This window comes from Camarhynchus parvulus, chromosome 5 (assembly GCF_901933205.1).
Source record: "Camarhynchus parvulus chromosome 5, STF_HiC, whole genome shotgun sequence".
Classification (NCBI taxonomy): Eukaryota; Metazoa; Chordata; class Aves; order Passeriformes; family Thraupidae; genus Camarhynchus; species Camarhynchus parvulus.
Genome location: NC_044575.1, coordinates 44,791,013 through 44,809,254, shown reverse-complemented (window position 1 = coordinate 44,809,254; position 18,242 = coordinate 44,791,013). Strand labels below are relative to the sequence as shown.

General features: G+C 38.3%; 1 protein-coding gene across 2 annotated transcripts in view; it reads right to left on the bottom strand.

The window, feature by feature from the left end:
* Window positions 1–304: 304 nt before the first annotated feature.
* Window positions 305–18,242, bottom strand: part of TDP1 (tyrosyl-DNA phosphodiesterase 1) — a 38,605-nt gene continuing 20,667 nt past the window's right edge. For both annotated transcript variants that reach the window (XM_030949299.1, XM_030949301.1), the window contains exons 13-16: window positions 16,416–16,523; window positions 14,793–14,895; window positions 4,885–4,999; window positions 305–779 (exon numbers count right to left, since the gene is read on the bottom strand). In XM_030949299.1, the coding sequence (XP_030805159.1) occupies window positions 706–779; window positions 4,885–4,999; window positions 14,793–14,895; window positions 16,416–16,523 (400 nt within the window). In that variant the 3' untranslated portion in view covers window positions 305–705. The remainder of the gene's footprint in view (window positions 780–4,884; window positions 5,000–14,792; window positions 14,896–16,415; window positions 16,524–18,242) is intronic.

The following is an 18,242-nucleotide window of genomic DNA, read 5'->3' as shown; positions in this document are numbered from 1 at the left end:
AGACTTGTCCTTCAGACCTTCCAACCGGCTCCACTGGCCTTCTCTGGACATGTTCCAGCCCCTCAAAGTCTTTCTTGTCATGAGGGGCCCAAAACTGGACACAGCACTCGAGGTGTGGCCTCAAAAGTGCTGAGCATGGGGGGACAATCACTGCCCTGGTCCTGCTGGCCATGCTATTTTTGATACAAGCAATGTGTTCTATTAATGGGATGCTGTCAATTTTATAAAATACCTGGAGTACACTTGCAAGATACAAGTCCCAACCCAATCTGAAATGTACACATTTAGAAGACAGAACAAAGGATATATGAACAAGATAGCTTTTATTTTAATTTGAATTTTACATATAATAACTTTTATTCCAGCTACTGGGGTCAACTGACAGTCTCACAGAATGTAATTTTTAAATTAATTACAGCTATAAATGCAGAGAAACTCTCTGAGAACAGTTTTTATCTTAAAAACCATATTAGGAACCACAGTAAAGAAAAAGCATATAAAAAGGTATTCAAAAAAGCAGGTTCACTTCTAACAATATGGTTACAGATTCTCCAAGAACCTCTCCCTTATTAACATTTTAATGTTTCAACTACAAATTAGCCATTATAGCAGACATTATAGCTTACAGAACAGAAACAAGCAGTTTTTGCAAGTGGCATGGCAGGCTCAGTGTCAGCAAGTGGAACATCAGAGTACTGGAAACACTTATGATGGAACCCACATATTTCCATGTGTATCAGGGGCATCAGTGTAAGGAATATTCCAAATCCACGGTTGATCTGTAAACCAAAACAGAAACATACTCATGACAAATTGATTTATCAAATGTAAAATTTGGTTCTCTTCCTCTTTTCCCTTTGGAGGGAAGAGGAAGGTCCAAATTCTCACTGATTTTCAATTAACATCATGTGCAATTTCAGTTTAGTGGACATTTTTTTCTTTTTTTAAACTGTAAGATAGTTTTCAAAAGGCTTTGCTTTCCCCCCAGATATTATTTTAAATATAGTTATAGCCCAACATGCTCACCAGCTGTATAAGAATTATATTTCAGATAATATACAAGTACAGTAATGCAGCCAAATTTGGTATGGCCTAGTGCCAGCAAGTTTTTTCCTGCATCTCTCTGAACCAAATGTAATTATAAATAAGCACTGTAACATATATTAATATTTTTCACAGGGACAGCAGGCATTCAGTACCTAAGAATGACACTGCCTGACCTCTGAAAAGTTAACACTTATCCCTCACTTCTTCAAACATTACACTTTCAGATGAGCAACATAAAATTTGCTCAAGGTAGCTATTATTGGTTTGCACCACACAGTTCCCTCCCACTTCTCAGAATACAGAAGAGCTCTTTCCATTCTTGGGAAAGAGAAAAGGCAACACACCAGAAGTTAACTGCTAGCTCTGCAACCTGCTCTGTGCTCTTCCTCCTACCATACATGTGGCAGAAATGCAGCTGTTCTATGAATCCAAGGTATTATTCTACTCCTTGCAGGCTACTCCTACTGAAATAGAGAAAAATCCTTTAACCCTTTTTTCAGTGAGTTTTGTCAATTAAGAAATTTATGTAAATCTAGCCTGCTGCTTCTTCTCCGTGTACAAAATGAGCCCTGAAGGAATACAGTGACAATATTAATCTGTAATATGCATAGATTGTACCAAGGATGTCAGGAATAGCTCCTGATTGAGATTACTTTTATCCAATTTTAAATTTACAGGATCCAATGACAACTCTGACAATATAGGAAGTGAGAATTACTGTAGCAAGGAAAGGAGAGTAAGAAAGTGACAAAACCAGTAATGAAGGGTTATATAAAGTACACAAGGGCACATTGTGACAAGTACCATGGCAATTAAACATGGGGCAGAGGGACCACTGCTACTAAGTACTCATTATTACTTGCCACAGGAGTGTCCTTAATTCTCATACTGTAGTTCTGTATGTTGCAGTAAAACATATCCCAGGTATGCAAATGTTTTCATACATGTCTATTTACCGCAGGAAGAGAGCAGTAGGGTAGTTGGGTGGTTTTTTGTTACAGTGGACAGGTGATTTCAAAGCATATAAAAATCAAAGGCATCAGAAACCAGAAGAAACTATAGCACTTAAGTCACAGTGCACTGCCAAGAAAGCTCTCTAGGTTTCTGGCTCAACTGCAGGATACCTAGACTTTGAGTCATCTCTTAAAAAGAAAAAAAAGTAGCACCATTATTTCCCTAAGCATGTTTTATCAGTCTCCTGTTGGAGAGCCATGTATACCTTTTGTATTTTAGATGAATACCTTACCAGATAGTAAACATTAACAGTTAAAAAAATGGGTACAGAATAAAGCAAAGGTTGGGAAAAGCATTGAGGATTTCAAACATACATTCAGATTTGAACACTGACCTCTATATATGACATCAGAATAAATCCAGTCCTACTCAAGCACTGGAATCTGTCACTCAAGAGTACATTATGCAGCTTAGACCTATCCATCTTCCCTACTTTCCTACCATCTGGCAGTGACTCTGCTTAATTCAGCAAAACATGCAGGCAGAGAAAAACTTCAGATGTACAGAAATAACTCCAGTCACCTCCTTAAAGCATGCTGAGAGGTCTCAATCCCTAATTTAGCTCTTTCCAATTGAAGCGATCTAAATAATATTTGCTCAAGGTAGCTATTATTGTACTTGGAACTTTGTTCTGTTAATGGGATGCTGTTGATTTTATGAAACAGCTGACAGTATTTTAATAAGTCATGTGCAGAACTATGGCTGATAGAGATTATAATTCAGTTATTTATAAAATGGCAGGTTCAATTTAAAACTATTCATCACTTTTAAAAGGATCTATAACAGCAAGAGAAAGGCAATGACTGTGCACAAATACTGTATGATGGTAGCTGTTTACTGTTGCACATGAAAATCGCTGCTAAGCTTCTCAAAGTTAATTCTTTTGATCTTGGGGAAGGGGGTGGGGGGGAGTGGAAACAAAAGCCCAAAAAATTTTTTAAGTGTCCTTAACATACCTTTCACACATTTCAAGATCAGTGCTTCATTTCTTATACCCCAACTGCACCTCACTGGAGTTAGTGTTATCTACTAAGCTGGTACCACAGCTTCACTCTTGCCTCATTTACAAGCAGCAGAACAGCAGCAGTGGAGTCAGCACTCAGTAAAATAAATGGGGCCATTCCTGTCCCACTGCTACTTAAACATTGTCTGAACGCTCAGGTGGAGCACTGTTTCAGTTATACTCACATTTTTGAACATTCCCTCATAACTGAATAGACTACCACATTTTACTTAAATGTAGAGAGGTGCTGGAGAACAAGACAAGTTCTTTTTGAGTAACACCTGAGTATCACTCAAAGAATCCATGCTGGCAGGCCACGTCAAGCCTTCATGTTCTCAAAAAGATGACAGATGGCAGTAGAGACAAAACTAGGCATACACAGTTGAATAGCAAAGGATAAAACACAAAGAAAGCACCGTTGTGATCCTCTTCCTATGGGCGTCTTTTGCACTGTGAGTGGAGATCTGGATGAGAGAATTCCTAGTTGATTTCTAAACCCAGAGACTGGATTCTTACCTCCACTTAATTTAAAATGATAGCTTCAAAGTAACAAGTATTCACATATATAGAAAGGTTGCGAATAACCACACTTCAAGTCATTCTACATGGCAAACTCACTCCCTGCTGCATGAATCTGGAAAGTTCTTCCTTAAGCATTTGCAAAGGGTGCACACTGCACTTCGGTCTCTCTTGCCCCCTCCCTCTGGATGAGCATGGCATTTGAAAAAGAACTAATCTTGCTCCTCTCAATGCAAAAATCATACTTAAAGATCTCAAGAAGGAGGAAAGGCAGATGGGGAACAAATGTGGAATCTATATGAATATTCACAAACAAAGTGATGATTTCTGAATGCCAGGACAATGACCACTTGTTTGGGAAAAAAAAAAAAAAGAGAAAAAAGCACCACGCAGTACTGCAGCTTTAAACACAGGATTTGCTTTGTTTCTCAACAAAGTGCTGATGTGATGATGAAAAAAAAAGTATTTTGCACTTTTCTGAGACCTCCCCCAAATTGTTGTTAAAAAACCTTGATATAGTTATGGATTAGAAGTTTCAAGTTCCCTCCACACAACAGATGATTTCCTCAGTCAGTAAACCATGTAATATCTAAATCACAAACAAAGTGAAACTCCTTGACTACAGTGAGCAACTTGTATTGGCAAGAGAGATAATAGCTATACTGCAACTGAGATGTGATGATGAGAGCTCAATCAGAAAATGTTATACAACAAAAATGTTATACAACAAAATCTCAGTACTCATTTAAAAGATTCTACAAGAAAACAAAAATCTGAGTACTATTAAAGACACAAAGAAATTTTACTTATAACGCTATCTTGCTAAGTAAGATAGGCTATTGTGTGCATGATTCCCAAATACCAGATTGGATACTTTTCAGCTTCCCTTCCAAGGAACTCTCAAATCATACTGCTGGTTTCATTTATCTTAGTATCATTGATACATTGAGCTTTGCAATAGTCTTTTTTATTATGACAGTCTGAATCTGTTGGTTAACTACAGAGGCCTTCAGGAGATTGATGTATCTGTATGTTTTATTTATCTAGATATTGAGTAGTACTGTCACCTACCAGATTTTTTTAAAATTCTTTAAATGTTTTGCCCTAAAGACACATCTGCTGACCACAAATGGCCTTCTGCTGTTCAGCTGACTATTGGAGGTAATCAACTGCAATTGCTCAAAGCACCAATATGAAAAGAGTTAATAATGTACATGTTGCACACAACAAATGTTATCTGCTAAAAATTAATGAGGTCATGCAGAATACAAGCCTACTTTTCCTTTGAAGTCACACCTTACCTTTGCTTCCATACTGTTCTGGTGGGAGGTCATAAGGTACAGGAAAATATGTTGCTGAATCCTTCCTTTCTGGAAGCTTTTCCCTTCCTACATGAAAGTAACCTTTGTCCAATCCCTATGAAATAATGGAAAAACACAGAAGAAAAGATTCATTAGTTTCTGGGGGAAAAGACAAACTTAATCTACAATAGATGCTTTCTCACCGAGCTATTTTAATGAACAAAACTTTCTGCCTCCTTTACTGAGATTGGATACTTCATGAAGCACCATCATGTCTTAAAAACTCAGCCTCTCTTACTTCTACTATTTCAGCTCTTCTCTTTTTATTACATCCATTGGCTTGGCCATCTGGGTCCATATTGGAGATATTCTGCCTTTTCAGACCCCTACGCATGCACAAATTTATTTCTATATTCACTAGGTGAAGTCCTTCAGTGTTTAATATTTAACTGAAGTGAAAAGCTTCTAAAATTTCTCTTTGCTGCTTAGTTTCATTCTGACCACATTAACTGGATGCTCAGTATGTTTCATGGACTAAGCTAGAAATCACTATGTGTTATAGAAGCAAGTCTTCAAATCTGTGCTTTTCAGATATGATGGGCAACATCACCCACGGACACAAAAAAAATTTAGTGAAGATTTGAAACTGCTTGCACAAAATCTTCAAAGACTACACTTATATTAGAATGACAGCATTACTGTCAAACAAGGTTAAGGACTAAAAAAAGAAAAATGCAATACAGTACAAAGGTAGACACATTTAAAGTGATTCGAGTAACTTGGGCAGATGGTATTGCTTAGCTACTTCTCTGGAGAAATTGAATCCCAACTGTAGTGAGTTACACAAAAGCAAAATCTCTTAGTTCTGAGCTTTCAAATAGTTTACTGTCAATCAAGTAGTTTGATTAGAACAGACTAGAAATTTAAAGGCTATCAAGTTTATTTATTTATAAAATATTACTGACAACTATTTTTCTTTCTTGGTTGGAAGGGATCTTCAAAGGTCATCTAGGTCAATTCCTGTAGAGTGGGCAGGGACATCTTCCACTAGTAGAAGGTTGCTCAGAGCCCCATCCAACCTGACCCTGAATGTTCCTAGGGATGGGCTATCTACCATCTCTCGGGGCAACCCGTGCCAATGTTTCACTACCCTCACAGTAAAGAATTTCTTCCTTAGCTCTAGTCTAAATATACCCTCTTCAAGTTTAGAACCACTGCCTCTTGTCCTGTCCCTACAGCTCCTATTAAAAAGTCTGTCCCCACCTTTCTCATAAGCCCCCTTTCAGTAGTAAAAGGCTGCAATAAAGTTTCCTTGGAGCCTTCTCCTCTCCAGGCTGAAGAACCCCAAGCTCTGTCTTGCCCCACAGGAGAGGTGCTCCAGCTCTGACCATTTCTGTGTCTCTTCTCTGGACTCAGTCCAACAGGTCCTTCCTGTGCTGGGACCCCAGAGCTGGATGCAGCGGGGGGGGCAGAATCCCCTCCCTCCCCTGCTGCCCACGCTGCTCTGGATGCAGCCCAGGACACAACTGGCTCTCTGGGCTGCTCATGTCCAGTTATTAACTTACACTTGATTCAACTTGATACACTGTGGTCTACCAGTCTGAGTTTCACAGCATTACTGTTTTGTGATAGTACAAGCAAGCATCCTAATTACCAAAAAATCCTGTGGTATTCAAACACACACTGTCTGAATGGAGAGTCCCAGCTATACACAATACTGCAAGTCTTTATTCACTGGAGTTTTACACCCATCAATGTCATCATTTTAAGTTGGAGACAGCAACATCCACATATGACCGCACAAAGCATGGGAATCAATGCAGCCTTGTGCCTTTTTCTTTAATATTCAAGAAGAATATTAAAAACGGAGAGCTGCCAAAGACAATGTCAGACAGCAGTTCTAGCAAGTCAGTTCAAGAATCTCCTTTAGAATATAGATGCATCTTTTGTCTCATGACCCAAAGTAAGAACAAACTATAGGTTATGATGTAAGAAACATTATATATTATTTCAAGGACTAGGAAAAAGCCACTGCCCTTTAAATGAAAGAACAGAGGAAACAAACAAAGTCCATGCTAAAGGACTGCGTGAAAGAAAATCCAGTTTGAACTTCCCTTTCTTACATCATTTCAGTCAGATATTTTGATAAATCTGCATTAAAACCAGGCAACAGCCTTTCGTGGAACTTAGCCTTGAGGTAACAAGTAATATGTTCAAAACAGACCAATGTAAATATGCAAGATTGTTTTTAAAAGCTCATAAACATCTAAGGGTTTGAAAATGACTAGAAAAAATTCATAATTACTTATACAAAATGCAGTCAAGTTGTATAGCCTTACTTCCAATGAATTTGAATCACTCAGGGATTGGTAGAAATGTCATGTAAAAATGCAAAAACCATACTTCTGTTTGTAGTTGAAAGAACATGAAATATGTCAGGGATTCTATAGCTCACAAACAACAGGAACTGTGTAAGTGGTGGTGGTGGTGCAGAAAGATGTTTTTTCATAACTCACAGCAGCCAGGTTGCACTTGGTGGGAGGGTCTGGGTGGTGTGTATTCCTAGATACTACTCACAAGATGGCATTTAAATTGTCAGCATGTACGTGACATGAGGTCTGAGTGCCCAGACATCCCATGAGCTTCTCTGGTCTTCTACATCACCTATGGAAGACACGTGGAACAGCAGGGAAGGTTCCTCTGCCATATTGTGAGATGGTTTTATGCTACAACAAACTTCACGTGCCTGATCAACAGCACCACAAAGCTGCTGCCTGGCACCATCGGAGTTGGACATTTGTGAAACCCTTACTATCACAAAGCACAGTGTAAAACACAACTTACTTCAGCCTCTACCTACAAAGTAAGGACATTTTTCATCTCTTTTTTTTTTCCTCCCTGTTATCCATTGTTTTCTTCAACCTAGCAGTATTTTTGTTTCTGCTTAATTTCTTCTACACTCCATGACCTGTTATTGCTTCAGCGTTTTTCTTTTCAGGCATTTTGCTTCCTTCTCTTGTTCTACAACTTTGGTTTTATCTGTCTTGCTCTTCCTCAGTACTCAGCAATTATATTTCCCTTTCCTCTAAAAGACTCTGATGCTGTCCTCCAATGCTGCTTGATTCAGCTCATCCCAAAACTGTTTTGTCGGACAGAATTTAACCTATAGAGACATTCCATTCAGGAAATATTTATCTAAAAAAAGACATTTGGTTTTCCTCAAAACACACTGCAGTAAGTGTCTAGTTTGTGGAATACATTCTTTAACAAGGCTCTCTGAGGAGATTCACATGCTTTTAAAAATAACTCATGTGTCTATCTTCACACAGAAATTGAAGTAAGTCACACTTTGTCTGTTTTGAGCATTTCCTGAATGTTGACAGCTCTCACTGCTGTTTCCAAAAAACAAACCAGCAGGATCTTGCATAAAATAATTTTGTCTGACTTATAAATTTTCCTCAGCCATATTCTATTCTTTCAGAATTTTTCCCTCAGCAGCTTTATTTTGCTCTTTGACTGCTGCTTACAGCAATACATTCTGAAATGCTGATAAATACACATCTCAATTGGGAAAGAATTTTTTTTGTACTTTTAAAACTTTAAGTGCTGATAGGGCTTCTATTAGTGCATTAGCATCATACTTTGAAAAAGCAGACACTGGAAAAAATGGGAAAAGGAAGTTTAACAGTTGTTAACATAGTGCCTTACAGTTTCTGAGTGGTTTTTTGGGGTTTTTTTTGCCCCAAACACAAAGCAGACTGCAGGCTATAAAAAAAGAGATCACAAGATAAAGGTAAGAATTGCTAGCCCTACTGAAGTGGGAATTAAGACTGATACCATTACAGAATTTTGATCCTACTGAAATAATTTTTAACAGGAGACAACTGATTATCCCACTGGATGATTATGGGATTGATGTTTCCAATGCCACTAACAGAAAAATAGTCCTCTTTGGCAAAACTATTAAAAAACTTGCTGGTTCCAGCAACAAGCAACTAAGGATGCACACAAACTTTACAGGGGCCACGTTCATCTGGCCAGCAGAATACACAGCAAAATCCTTCCTCAACACTGGGCACAAGTATTCCAAAGAGAGATTTATCCAACTATACCAGAAGATTTTTTTTTAATAGGAAGCCAACAGTAAGAAACACAAGTATCTAAACCTGAAGGTTCTTGGTTTGGAAATAATGTGTCTGGGTGTCTTTAACACTGGAATTTGAAAACCTTGCGGCAGTTCTGTGAACACTTAAAGCAAGGCTTAGCATCTTGAAGTCCACATACAAAATCTTGGTTTACTAACACTGTATTAGCTTTCCCACTCCATTTCACATGGGATGAAAGACTTCATCTAAAACTAGAGAAAGCAAAGAAGAAAGTGGTACTACACTGCCTTGGAAGCTGATGCTACAGTCAAAGAGCTTAACCAGCTTGATTTTGGTTCTGCTCTAAGTTGAGCTATGGCTGAAGGTGCCTGGCTCAGTTATTCAAACACAGCAGAAATTTAAACAGTTCAGTTCTGAAAAATCACATGCTAATGCCTGGCTGATCTCTAATCCAGTTCACACAACCAGACTCAGAGTCAAGTACAAAACAGTACTTCACTCCAGGGAGTATTCAACATCAAATACAGAACTTCAGAATCTGAAATACTGTTAGCTGTCTGAGTTTGATTATCTAGATGCAATTACAGGATTTGACAGCACTAGGTAGGCAATTATGGGTAGGTTTTCAGTTTAATAGCATCTGTTATATTTCTCCAAGCTCGTATTTCTAAAAGCTGACTGAGCCAGTATCATATTCAACAAACCTCTAAAAACATTTTTATTCTATTTTACAAGTCAAGCTCAAAATATCTTAGCATCTTATCAGACACAGAATCTGTGAGGAAGAACCATTTACTTAAAAGCTTTCCATTAGTCACTTCCAAGATTTTTCAGACAAAATAATTACTGGAACACGCTTCCCAGAACACCATACTTTTTGCTCATTGCATTCTCACTATATGTTTTACCTGTTAAAGATGTACTTTATCTCAGCCTCTGGAAAGGAATCCCCAGCAGCTGAAAGAGCAAGTTGAAAAAGAGAGAGTGTGGATGTAGGAGGTGAGAAATGGAGATGGAAAGGGAAATGTAGTTCAAACACAGGACAATCTTTCTTATAAACATTATTTTTTACTCAATAGAAGCTTGTGATCTAATGCCAGCATCAGCTGATTTTTCCCTAAACACTAAAACTGTAAATGATAACAGCTGCTGCTATATTGGGAACAACCATTTAACATATTTCTGAGAGTCTGTATTAGTACACTAGGCCAAGACCCAACCTCAAAGCATAATTCTGGAAGCATTAAAAAAAAAAGACAAAAGCTGGCAGTCAGCTGATAGCAAGTGAGGAACGACCTACTTCCAAATTTGTATTCAGCAGAAAATAGAAGGCACAAACTGGAGAGCTAGAGGAGCTCTTAAGATAAGTGACATGAAGTGTGTGCTATGCAAATACACCAGGGTGGCCAAGGAGTCCCAGGTGCTGGACTAAGGCTCCAGTCTCTTCTGGGACATGGGTTCAACTGCCATCACTGCCAGGAATATATTAATGGTTGGATTATATGATCTTAAAGGTCTTTTCCCAGCCTAAGTGATTTCGTGATTCTATGATGCTAAGTCTTAACTTCTATCAGAATACACGTCACGAACTTTGTGATAATGCTGCATGAAATAACCTAAAGAAACAGAACTATCAGAAACCAGCAGCAGTAAATCAGCATTCTGATAGCTAGAGCATGGTGAGTCCCTCAAGGCCTAGGAAAGTCAGTTATGTTTTAAAGCACTTCATGTAGTTTATACTTTGCACTACTTCAGTTGTAAACAAGCATTTCTGTTTCTAAAAGTTTTAGTCTATTCCCAGTTCTCTTGTTATCTTCACTTAAAACTACTCTGCCTCATAGCATTCTAAAACCACAATGAACCAGTGTGACAAGCAGACAAGTTATCAAAGAAGCACTTTTTATGCAGTTAACTGCAGAGCATATGCATAAGAAATTCATAGACTAAGCAGTGCAACTTGAGTATCAGATGACTGCATGTACATAAGCCCAGTATCAGTATTTGTCTGACTACCTCCTTGTTACCAAGAGTCTCTGCAGGCACGCACTTCTCAGTGGATAAAGGAAAGCAGCTGCAGTGTCTCTCCCTCCTTTGCTCCCACATACATTGTGGGATATCACATACATGTGATAATCAGGTAACTCGTTCTCTTCTGGTTGCCAGTCTTCACAATTAATTATCAATATGTAAGAAACTGGGAGAAGAACTAAGTATTCTCTTCCAAAATATATTCTTGCAAGTTTTAAATGAGTTTCAATTAAGTTGTGCTCTGAGAGGTCTGAAACTCAAACATAAGACTATCTTGGCACACTGACACGTTTTAGTACAGCCATCTAAAAGCTGTAGAAATTACAGAAAGCATAGGAGCTTTCCATAATTCACAAAGACAAGAGAGGTAAGGGCTGTAGAGAGAAAGCATTGTATTCACACCATGGTTAGCTAACCTGTTACACACCACTTTATAAAAATACAGGAGGCCAAACAGACCCAGTGAGGAGAACCCTGAGAACATCATTATGTAACCGTTTTATATCTGGGTCTGTTTCTCTAGAATCGTATTTACATTTTAAGTACAACCTTTGTCCCTCTACTTACCACCCTCCCAACCCAAATGATACAGAGAGAAAAAGAGAAAAGTAAAAGTGATCAAAAAATCTCCTCTCTAGGAACAACTGAGCAGGATAAGAGCTCATAATTCTGGACAAAGATAAAGGTGTCTGGAAAAAGAGGTATGAAAAGGATGATTAGGAGGGATCACATGGTTTTTGCATCTTTCAGTGCAAGAAGAAAAAACCTTCAAATGAGTAACTTTCAGAACTGCCTCATGTGACATTATTACGTTGTGGAACACAGCCAGAGCAGACTGTGACTGCCAAAAGCCTACAGACATTTAAAAGCAGACAAGATGCTCACAGAATAGGCCTCTAAGTCATGAAATATCCAGGGACAAACTACTACATGAATGCCTAGCCATTATACTTTCCCACAAGTGTCTGCTTTTGACCACTGAGTTTTGAGATGTTCCTTTGATATGACAAAATAAAGCCTTCTACTCCCCCAACAACGGCTATTTTGAAGTAACCAGAGTGACAAAAAGGGAAAGATCTGGAAGCTTGGCTCTATCTCATAATGCACATCATGCTTTCTTACCCAGATCCTAGCCATTTATTCCTATTTTCTATCCAAAACTTCATGGACCATCATTCTCCATAAGCTCTGGCTCCAGAACCAGGCCGAAAGAAAGGTACCTCAATATGATTTCCACACTCACCTTTCTGCCCCTTGAATTTGTCCTTCCTACTTCTTCCTTCCATTATCCCTTACCGGATCATGTTGAGCTGGTTCATGGAATGACTTTGGAAACCTGTCCTGTTTTGTTTTGGTCAGTCTGAGCTGGTTTAAGGGGTAAGGAATGCACTCAGCACTGACGCCAGTACAACTAAGGGAATGAAGACAGCCAGAAAGTTGTGGTCAATGGTTCTGTATCCAGGTGGAGGCTGGTGATAAGTGATGTCCCTCCGTGCTGTCTTGGGACTGGTGCTCTTCAGCACCTCCCCCAGTAACTCACACAGCAGGACTGAGTGCTCCCTCAGCAAGCTTGTCTTGACACCAAGCTGAGTGGTGCAGCTGACACACCTGAAAGATGGAATGCCATCCACAGGAAGCTGGACAAGCTCAAATGGGCCCACAAGAACCTCATTAGCTTCAACAAAACCAAGAGCATGGTGCTGTACCTGGGTCAGGGCAACCCCAGACAGGAGCACAGACTGAGAGCAGCCCTGTGGAGCAGGACTTGGGGTACAGGCCAGACATGACCTGGCAATAGGCACTTGCAGCCCAGAAAGCCAAATGTGCTCTGGGCTACATCCAAAGCAGCATGGCAAGCAGGGCAAGGGAGAGGATTCTGCTCCTCTGCTCTGATGAGACCTCGCCTGCAGCACTGCATCCAACTCTGGGGTCCCCAGCATGGACCTGTTACAGCAAGCCCACAGAAGGGCCACAAAGATCATCAGAGGAGCACCTCTCCTACAAAGACACACTGAGAAAGTTGGGATTGTTCAGCTTGGAGAAAAGAAGACTCCTCATTTCAGCCTTCCAGTACTTTAAAAGGACTTTATAAAAAATGCATATAGAGAGAATCCTTTGTAGAATGCAAGATTCAGGATAGAATGCAAGCCAAATGTTTCTCATGGGGGTTTGGAGGAGGGAGTAGTGGTGGGAGGTGTTTTTGTTGTTTCAATGGGGTTTTTTAAATGAAAAGTTGGCAGACTAGCAAGATCTAAAACAGGTATGGCCATTCTTGGCAAAAAGACTAACTCAAATATCCCTGATTTTCTACCCATTTGAAGTATACACAAAAAAGTCAGAAAAAGAATACTCAAATTATGTTACATGACTGTCATCTGGTGATCAGTTATGTTTATACAAACCCCATAATTTACTAGGCACAAATATACCAGTACCATAAATTCTTTGCCTGGCAACACCCAGAGATAGCCAACTGGAAGTTGGAGTACCCAACTTCCAAGAACATTATTTATCCCTTTCAGGTCAGTTGCTGTTAAAAAATTTTGCACAGCTTTGTTTGCCCAGTGCTTCATCATTGTGTTATTAACAGTTGTTTACACAAATGGTGTTTCCTTTTTTAGAGCTCATTAATATAAAAAATGATGCTTCCGACTATATGAAGTTGCAGGATTTTTCTTGTTTCACTCTCTGATAAATGTATTTTCTTCCCATAAACCATGCTGGAGAAAAACATCTCTAAGGTTCATATCAGAGACCTCACTACTATGCAAACTCATTATAAATGTCAAGACTGAGATACAGGAATTCTTTAGCTGCACTCAGAAACCATCAATCTTAATATGCAATCCCAGGAGACTACAATTATCCAGTTAGGGTAGGCAAATATTTTTACAATGCCATAATATTAGTAAATATTCATTTGGGATTACATTACTAATGAGTAGAAATGACAGAACATTATGTGATCATCTGTGTACATTATCTAGGAAATAAATACTCTTTATCAGCAAAATATTTCTAAGGACTTTTAGCATACAAATACTTTTTCAGAGAAAATTGCAGTGGTCTTCCCTGGAAAGAAGAAATTTCACACAGGAAGAAGTTTGAATGGTTTGTGATCATAGACTAACTGCTGTTGAGAACATTTTGGTACTGTCAGCTCATCAGAGAGAAGGAGGAATCAGCCAGATCTTGCACCTCCCTCCATCAGGTAATAGACAAAACCCAACCTAAACAAAGAAGGGAAGCTTTTTTCTTAAATACAATGTACAATTAAGGACTTTCTAGCACAGGATTTCATAGAGGGCTAAAAACCAGCAAGTGTAGATCTATAAGGAACTTGATATTAAGAGAGAGTCATGTGACTGCAAATGCATTTCAGAGAATGAGCAAGAACAGCGACTGGTGCAAGATTAGGAAACATTTCTCAAGTTACAACACACACACCTTATTTCCATGAGAATATGCACTCACAGCCCAGTTTTAAAAAGCACAAGAGATTTGATCATCCTTTCCAATAACATTTAGGTATATGTTACAATTTCAAAATATTACTGCCTGTTAGTAAGAGGAAAAAGTCACAGCAATACCAAATCCATACCTGCTGTGCTAGAAAACAAGACTCCATCAATACCTCATAAATTCAATTTCCTCTTAACTTTTTTATCTGGCAATACAGAATCTACTGATCAGATTATTCAGTTACACTTGTATTCATAAATATTTGCAGATTTTCATCATATCCCAGGATTTGTGCTTGAACTATGGACTTACAAATGCTGAAGGCAGGAAAAGAACTCCAAGTTCATAAGAACGGATCATCAGTTGGCTGCCATTTTTCTCCAGAGCTCCCCAGGCTGCTTTAGATAGATTGGCACTGTGAAGAGAAACAAAGCACTTTAGTGAGGCACAATCTTCAATGCAGAAGACGTTTAAATAACATAGCCTAGCAATGTCCTTCTTGCAGGAGAACTTAAATTCAATCAGAAGAGTCTTCCCACAAAAAGTGACTTGGTTGTTATTGCTTGTTGTTATTTTTACAGCACAGTGGGAGCAACAGAGACAATATGTAGAAAGGCATTCATACAACACGTGTGGATAATTATACAATCCTCTTTTTGTCACACAGATCTACAAGACAAATGCAGCCTTTTGAATGTTCTCTGCACATTTCAGAAAGGAATTTAGTACTGGTAAATAGCTTCAATTTGATGACTTAAGAAGATTAAAGGCTAGCTCAGTTAGGACTAGTTACAATACATTCAGTACAGAGTGGGTTTGCATTTTACATTTAGAGTGTTAAACAGTATCTTTTGCTCTTGGCATTTTGTTCTTGGAACTATTTATGATAACAAATACTTATCAAAAAGGTTTTGTTTCAATTTGCTACTCAGCACCATGCTGTATTTAATCTTTCATCAGTATCTGCTACAAAGTAGATCAATTTGGGAATCAAAAATATATGCAATTCTGTTGTCAAAACTTACTTCTACATCAAAATACAAAATTTAAACCCTATGATTCAACTGAGGGATATACTGGAAACTGTTTGGTAACAGCAAATGGTGGAGCGGAAGAAACATGAGAAGAATATAAAGCAACAATGAATTTCTGTATTAGGTGGAGTGAGCATCACATTTAAATGACTCAAAACCTTTTAAAAAGCATACTAATCATTACCACTATTGCAAGCAACAGCTATCAAGGAGTGATGAAATTTAAAGAGATCAAATATAAAGAGAAAAAAAAATTAAAGTAACTGAGCATTTAAGAGTAAGGCCAGATCATAATCTGTAGAATATAGGGTTGCATAAAAACAGAAACATATTTGTATTTTTTGTTTAGAACAAGTCATTCTGCCTTCAAGTCAAGAAATTCTTGCTTCCTCTTACGGCTTTTTTAACAAATAAACAACAGAAATATAAAGCTTGTACTTCAAGGCAGACTGCTAAGCAACTCAATCTGACAAAAGATCAGATTCCAAATTCTATGTATCTGTATGTTTTATTACAGTAGGGCAGCCCAAGTACAACTTGAGCTAACCCAAACTCTACCTGTTTTGTAGAAACCAACACATTCATCCTATAGCACACCATATCTTAAAGAAACTTAGCCCAAATTTAAAAATATTTATCATTTTAGTTGGTGTTGAACCTCAAAACTGGCAGTCACAACTCAGACGAGATTTTAGTGTGATTATCAACTGTTTCTGACATAATCATTTCAATATGCAGCCTCAAATGGGGCAATGCAATGGAGAAACATTAAATATGGACAAAAATTCATTTCACTAATTGAAGAACTATGTAGGTTATGAAAGTAACTTGGGCCTGCAGCTGACAAAAAAACCCCATATATAAAGTTCTTAAGTGAGAGCTGTAGTGGTTAGATGTTTACCTTGTTACCAAGAACCAAGCAATCTTCTGGAAGTCAGGAGAGAGTCTCATGTAAGTCTTAATGTGAGGTATGGCATGAGTTCGACCCGTGACTTCTGCTGACCATTTGCTAGAAAAGCAAAAGGCATTCTTTTCATATATGGTTTTATTTTGAGGGCTAAAAAATACCATATGACAGCACCATGATTTCAGGAACACTATTTATACTTGTCACACTCAATACTTATTTCTCCTGGAGAAAACCTTAAAATACTACATTTAACTGAACTGTTAACAACTCTACTAGAAGTCAGAAGGGCAAGGGTTTTTTTCCTTACAACCAGCCCAGATACTCTCCTCAGTGTGTCAGGTTCTCCTAACAAGTTTTTTCCATTTCTCTGTTCCAGACAGCACTCAAGGAACTAAGTCTAAACTTCTGGACAATACATGCTCTTTGAAGACTATCAACGGTTATGACTTCAAGCAACTGAGTTTGGCACCAAACTAAACCCCACAGAATTCTGAGTTTACTACAATTTATTACCCATGACATAAAGGCAGGGAGCAACTGGTAGATTGTTGCTGTTACTCTTCCTCTTCCCCCTTCTGTGCCTCTAAGCCACTGAGAAATTTGAGGGTTTAAGAGAATAGAGGTCATATCTATGTGCATATAAAAAAACTAGATTAAAATAACAAGCCACTGCTAGATTGATTCAGCATCAATGTTACAGAACTAAAGTGAAAGCAAGCAGTAAATATATGTGCAAAACTGAAAGCATGTAGCCACAGCATTAAGAAGCACTTTATGTTCACAGCTGTTAGTCCTCACCCAAATTCAGGAATAAAGGTTCTTAATACAGCTTCTTCACCCAGAGACATGTCTTTCCACAGATTTGAAGGAAGACTCTGGTTTCAGTTGCAACAATCCTGCTTCCCTAACTTACCATTCTATTCTAATATGCAAATAAAAAAGAATCAATTTACTCTGAAAAACTTAAGTGCACTATGTTCCTCTAAAAGCCCAAGCAGACTGACTTGGAAGGGCTGGAATTATTTACCTAGGCTGACTTTCAGGACTAACACTTACATACAGAGCACTTAATTTTAAGAGGCTTTGTATTTCATGGGTGAAAACCTAGTTACTTTAACAACTCTATCTCCCCTGATCAAGGAAAAAAAAACCTCTGAGAACTGGTCCTGTATTCTTAAAGGGTAAGAGCTGAAATGTTCTGCACATTTGATGCAAACTAGACTTTATGTTTTGATGCAAGCCACATCAAAGTATCTTTCTATAGGACAGATGAAGACATATATGATACAGAATTAGCTGACTAAACTTGTCTTTCCCTACAAACTGCACACTTTCCATACATACAAATTGTAAGGCTGAGTCATGACCCAATCACCCTGGTTAATAGCTTTTCTCTCACAACTGACAGTTTAGACAAGCATCTTTAAGTTTATGGGACAAAAATACTTGGGTAATTCCAATAAAATTGTAAAAATGAAAAACAGGAAAAATAGTAGAACAGGGAATTTAAAATTTATTTTCCTTAGATTTACCTCACTGCTTTGCCCTGGGACAAACTTTGCCCCTCACCACTAACTGCAGCTATTCTGAGATACTGTCTCAGTCTACTGCCTTTTTGCCTCCTTATCTAAAGACAGATACAAATAGTGTGCCTTAGCAAGAGTAATACCACTTCTATCTATTACCTACAGTACTCTAACTGCAGTTTGATTTCATCTAAAGTGATTGAAACTCCTATTTTAGAAAGTTAAAATCAGAAAGTGGAAAATATATTTTGGCCATGTTTTCCTTAGTAGGACAGCACAAACATGTAAGGAT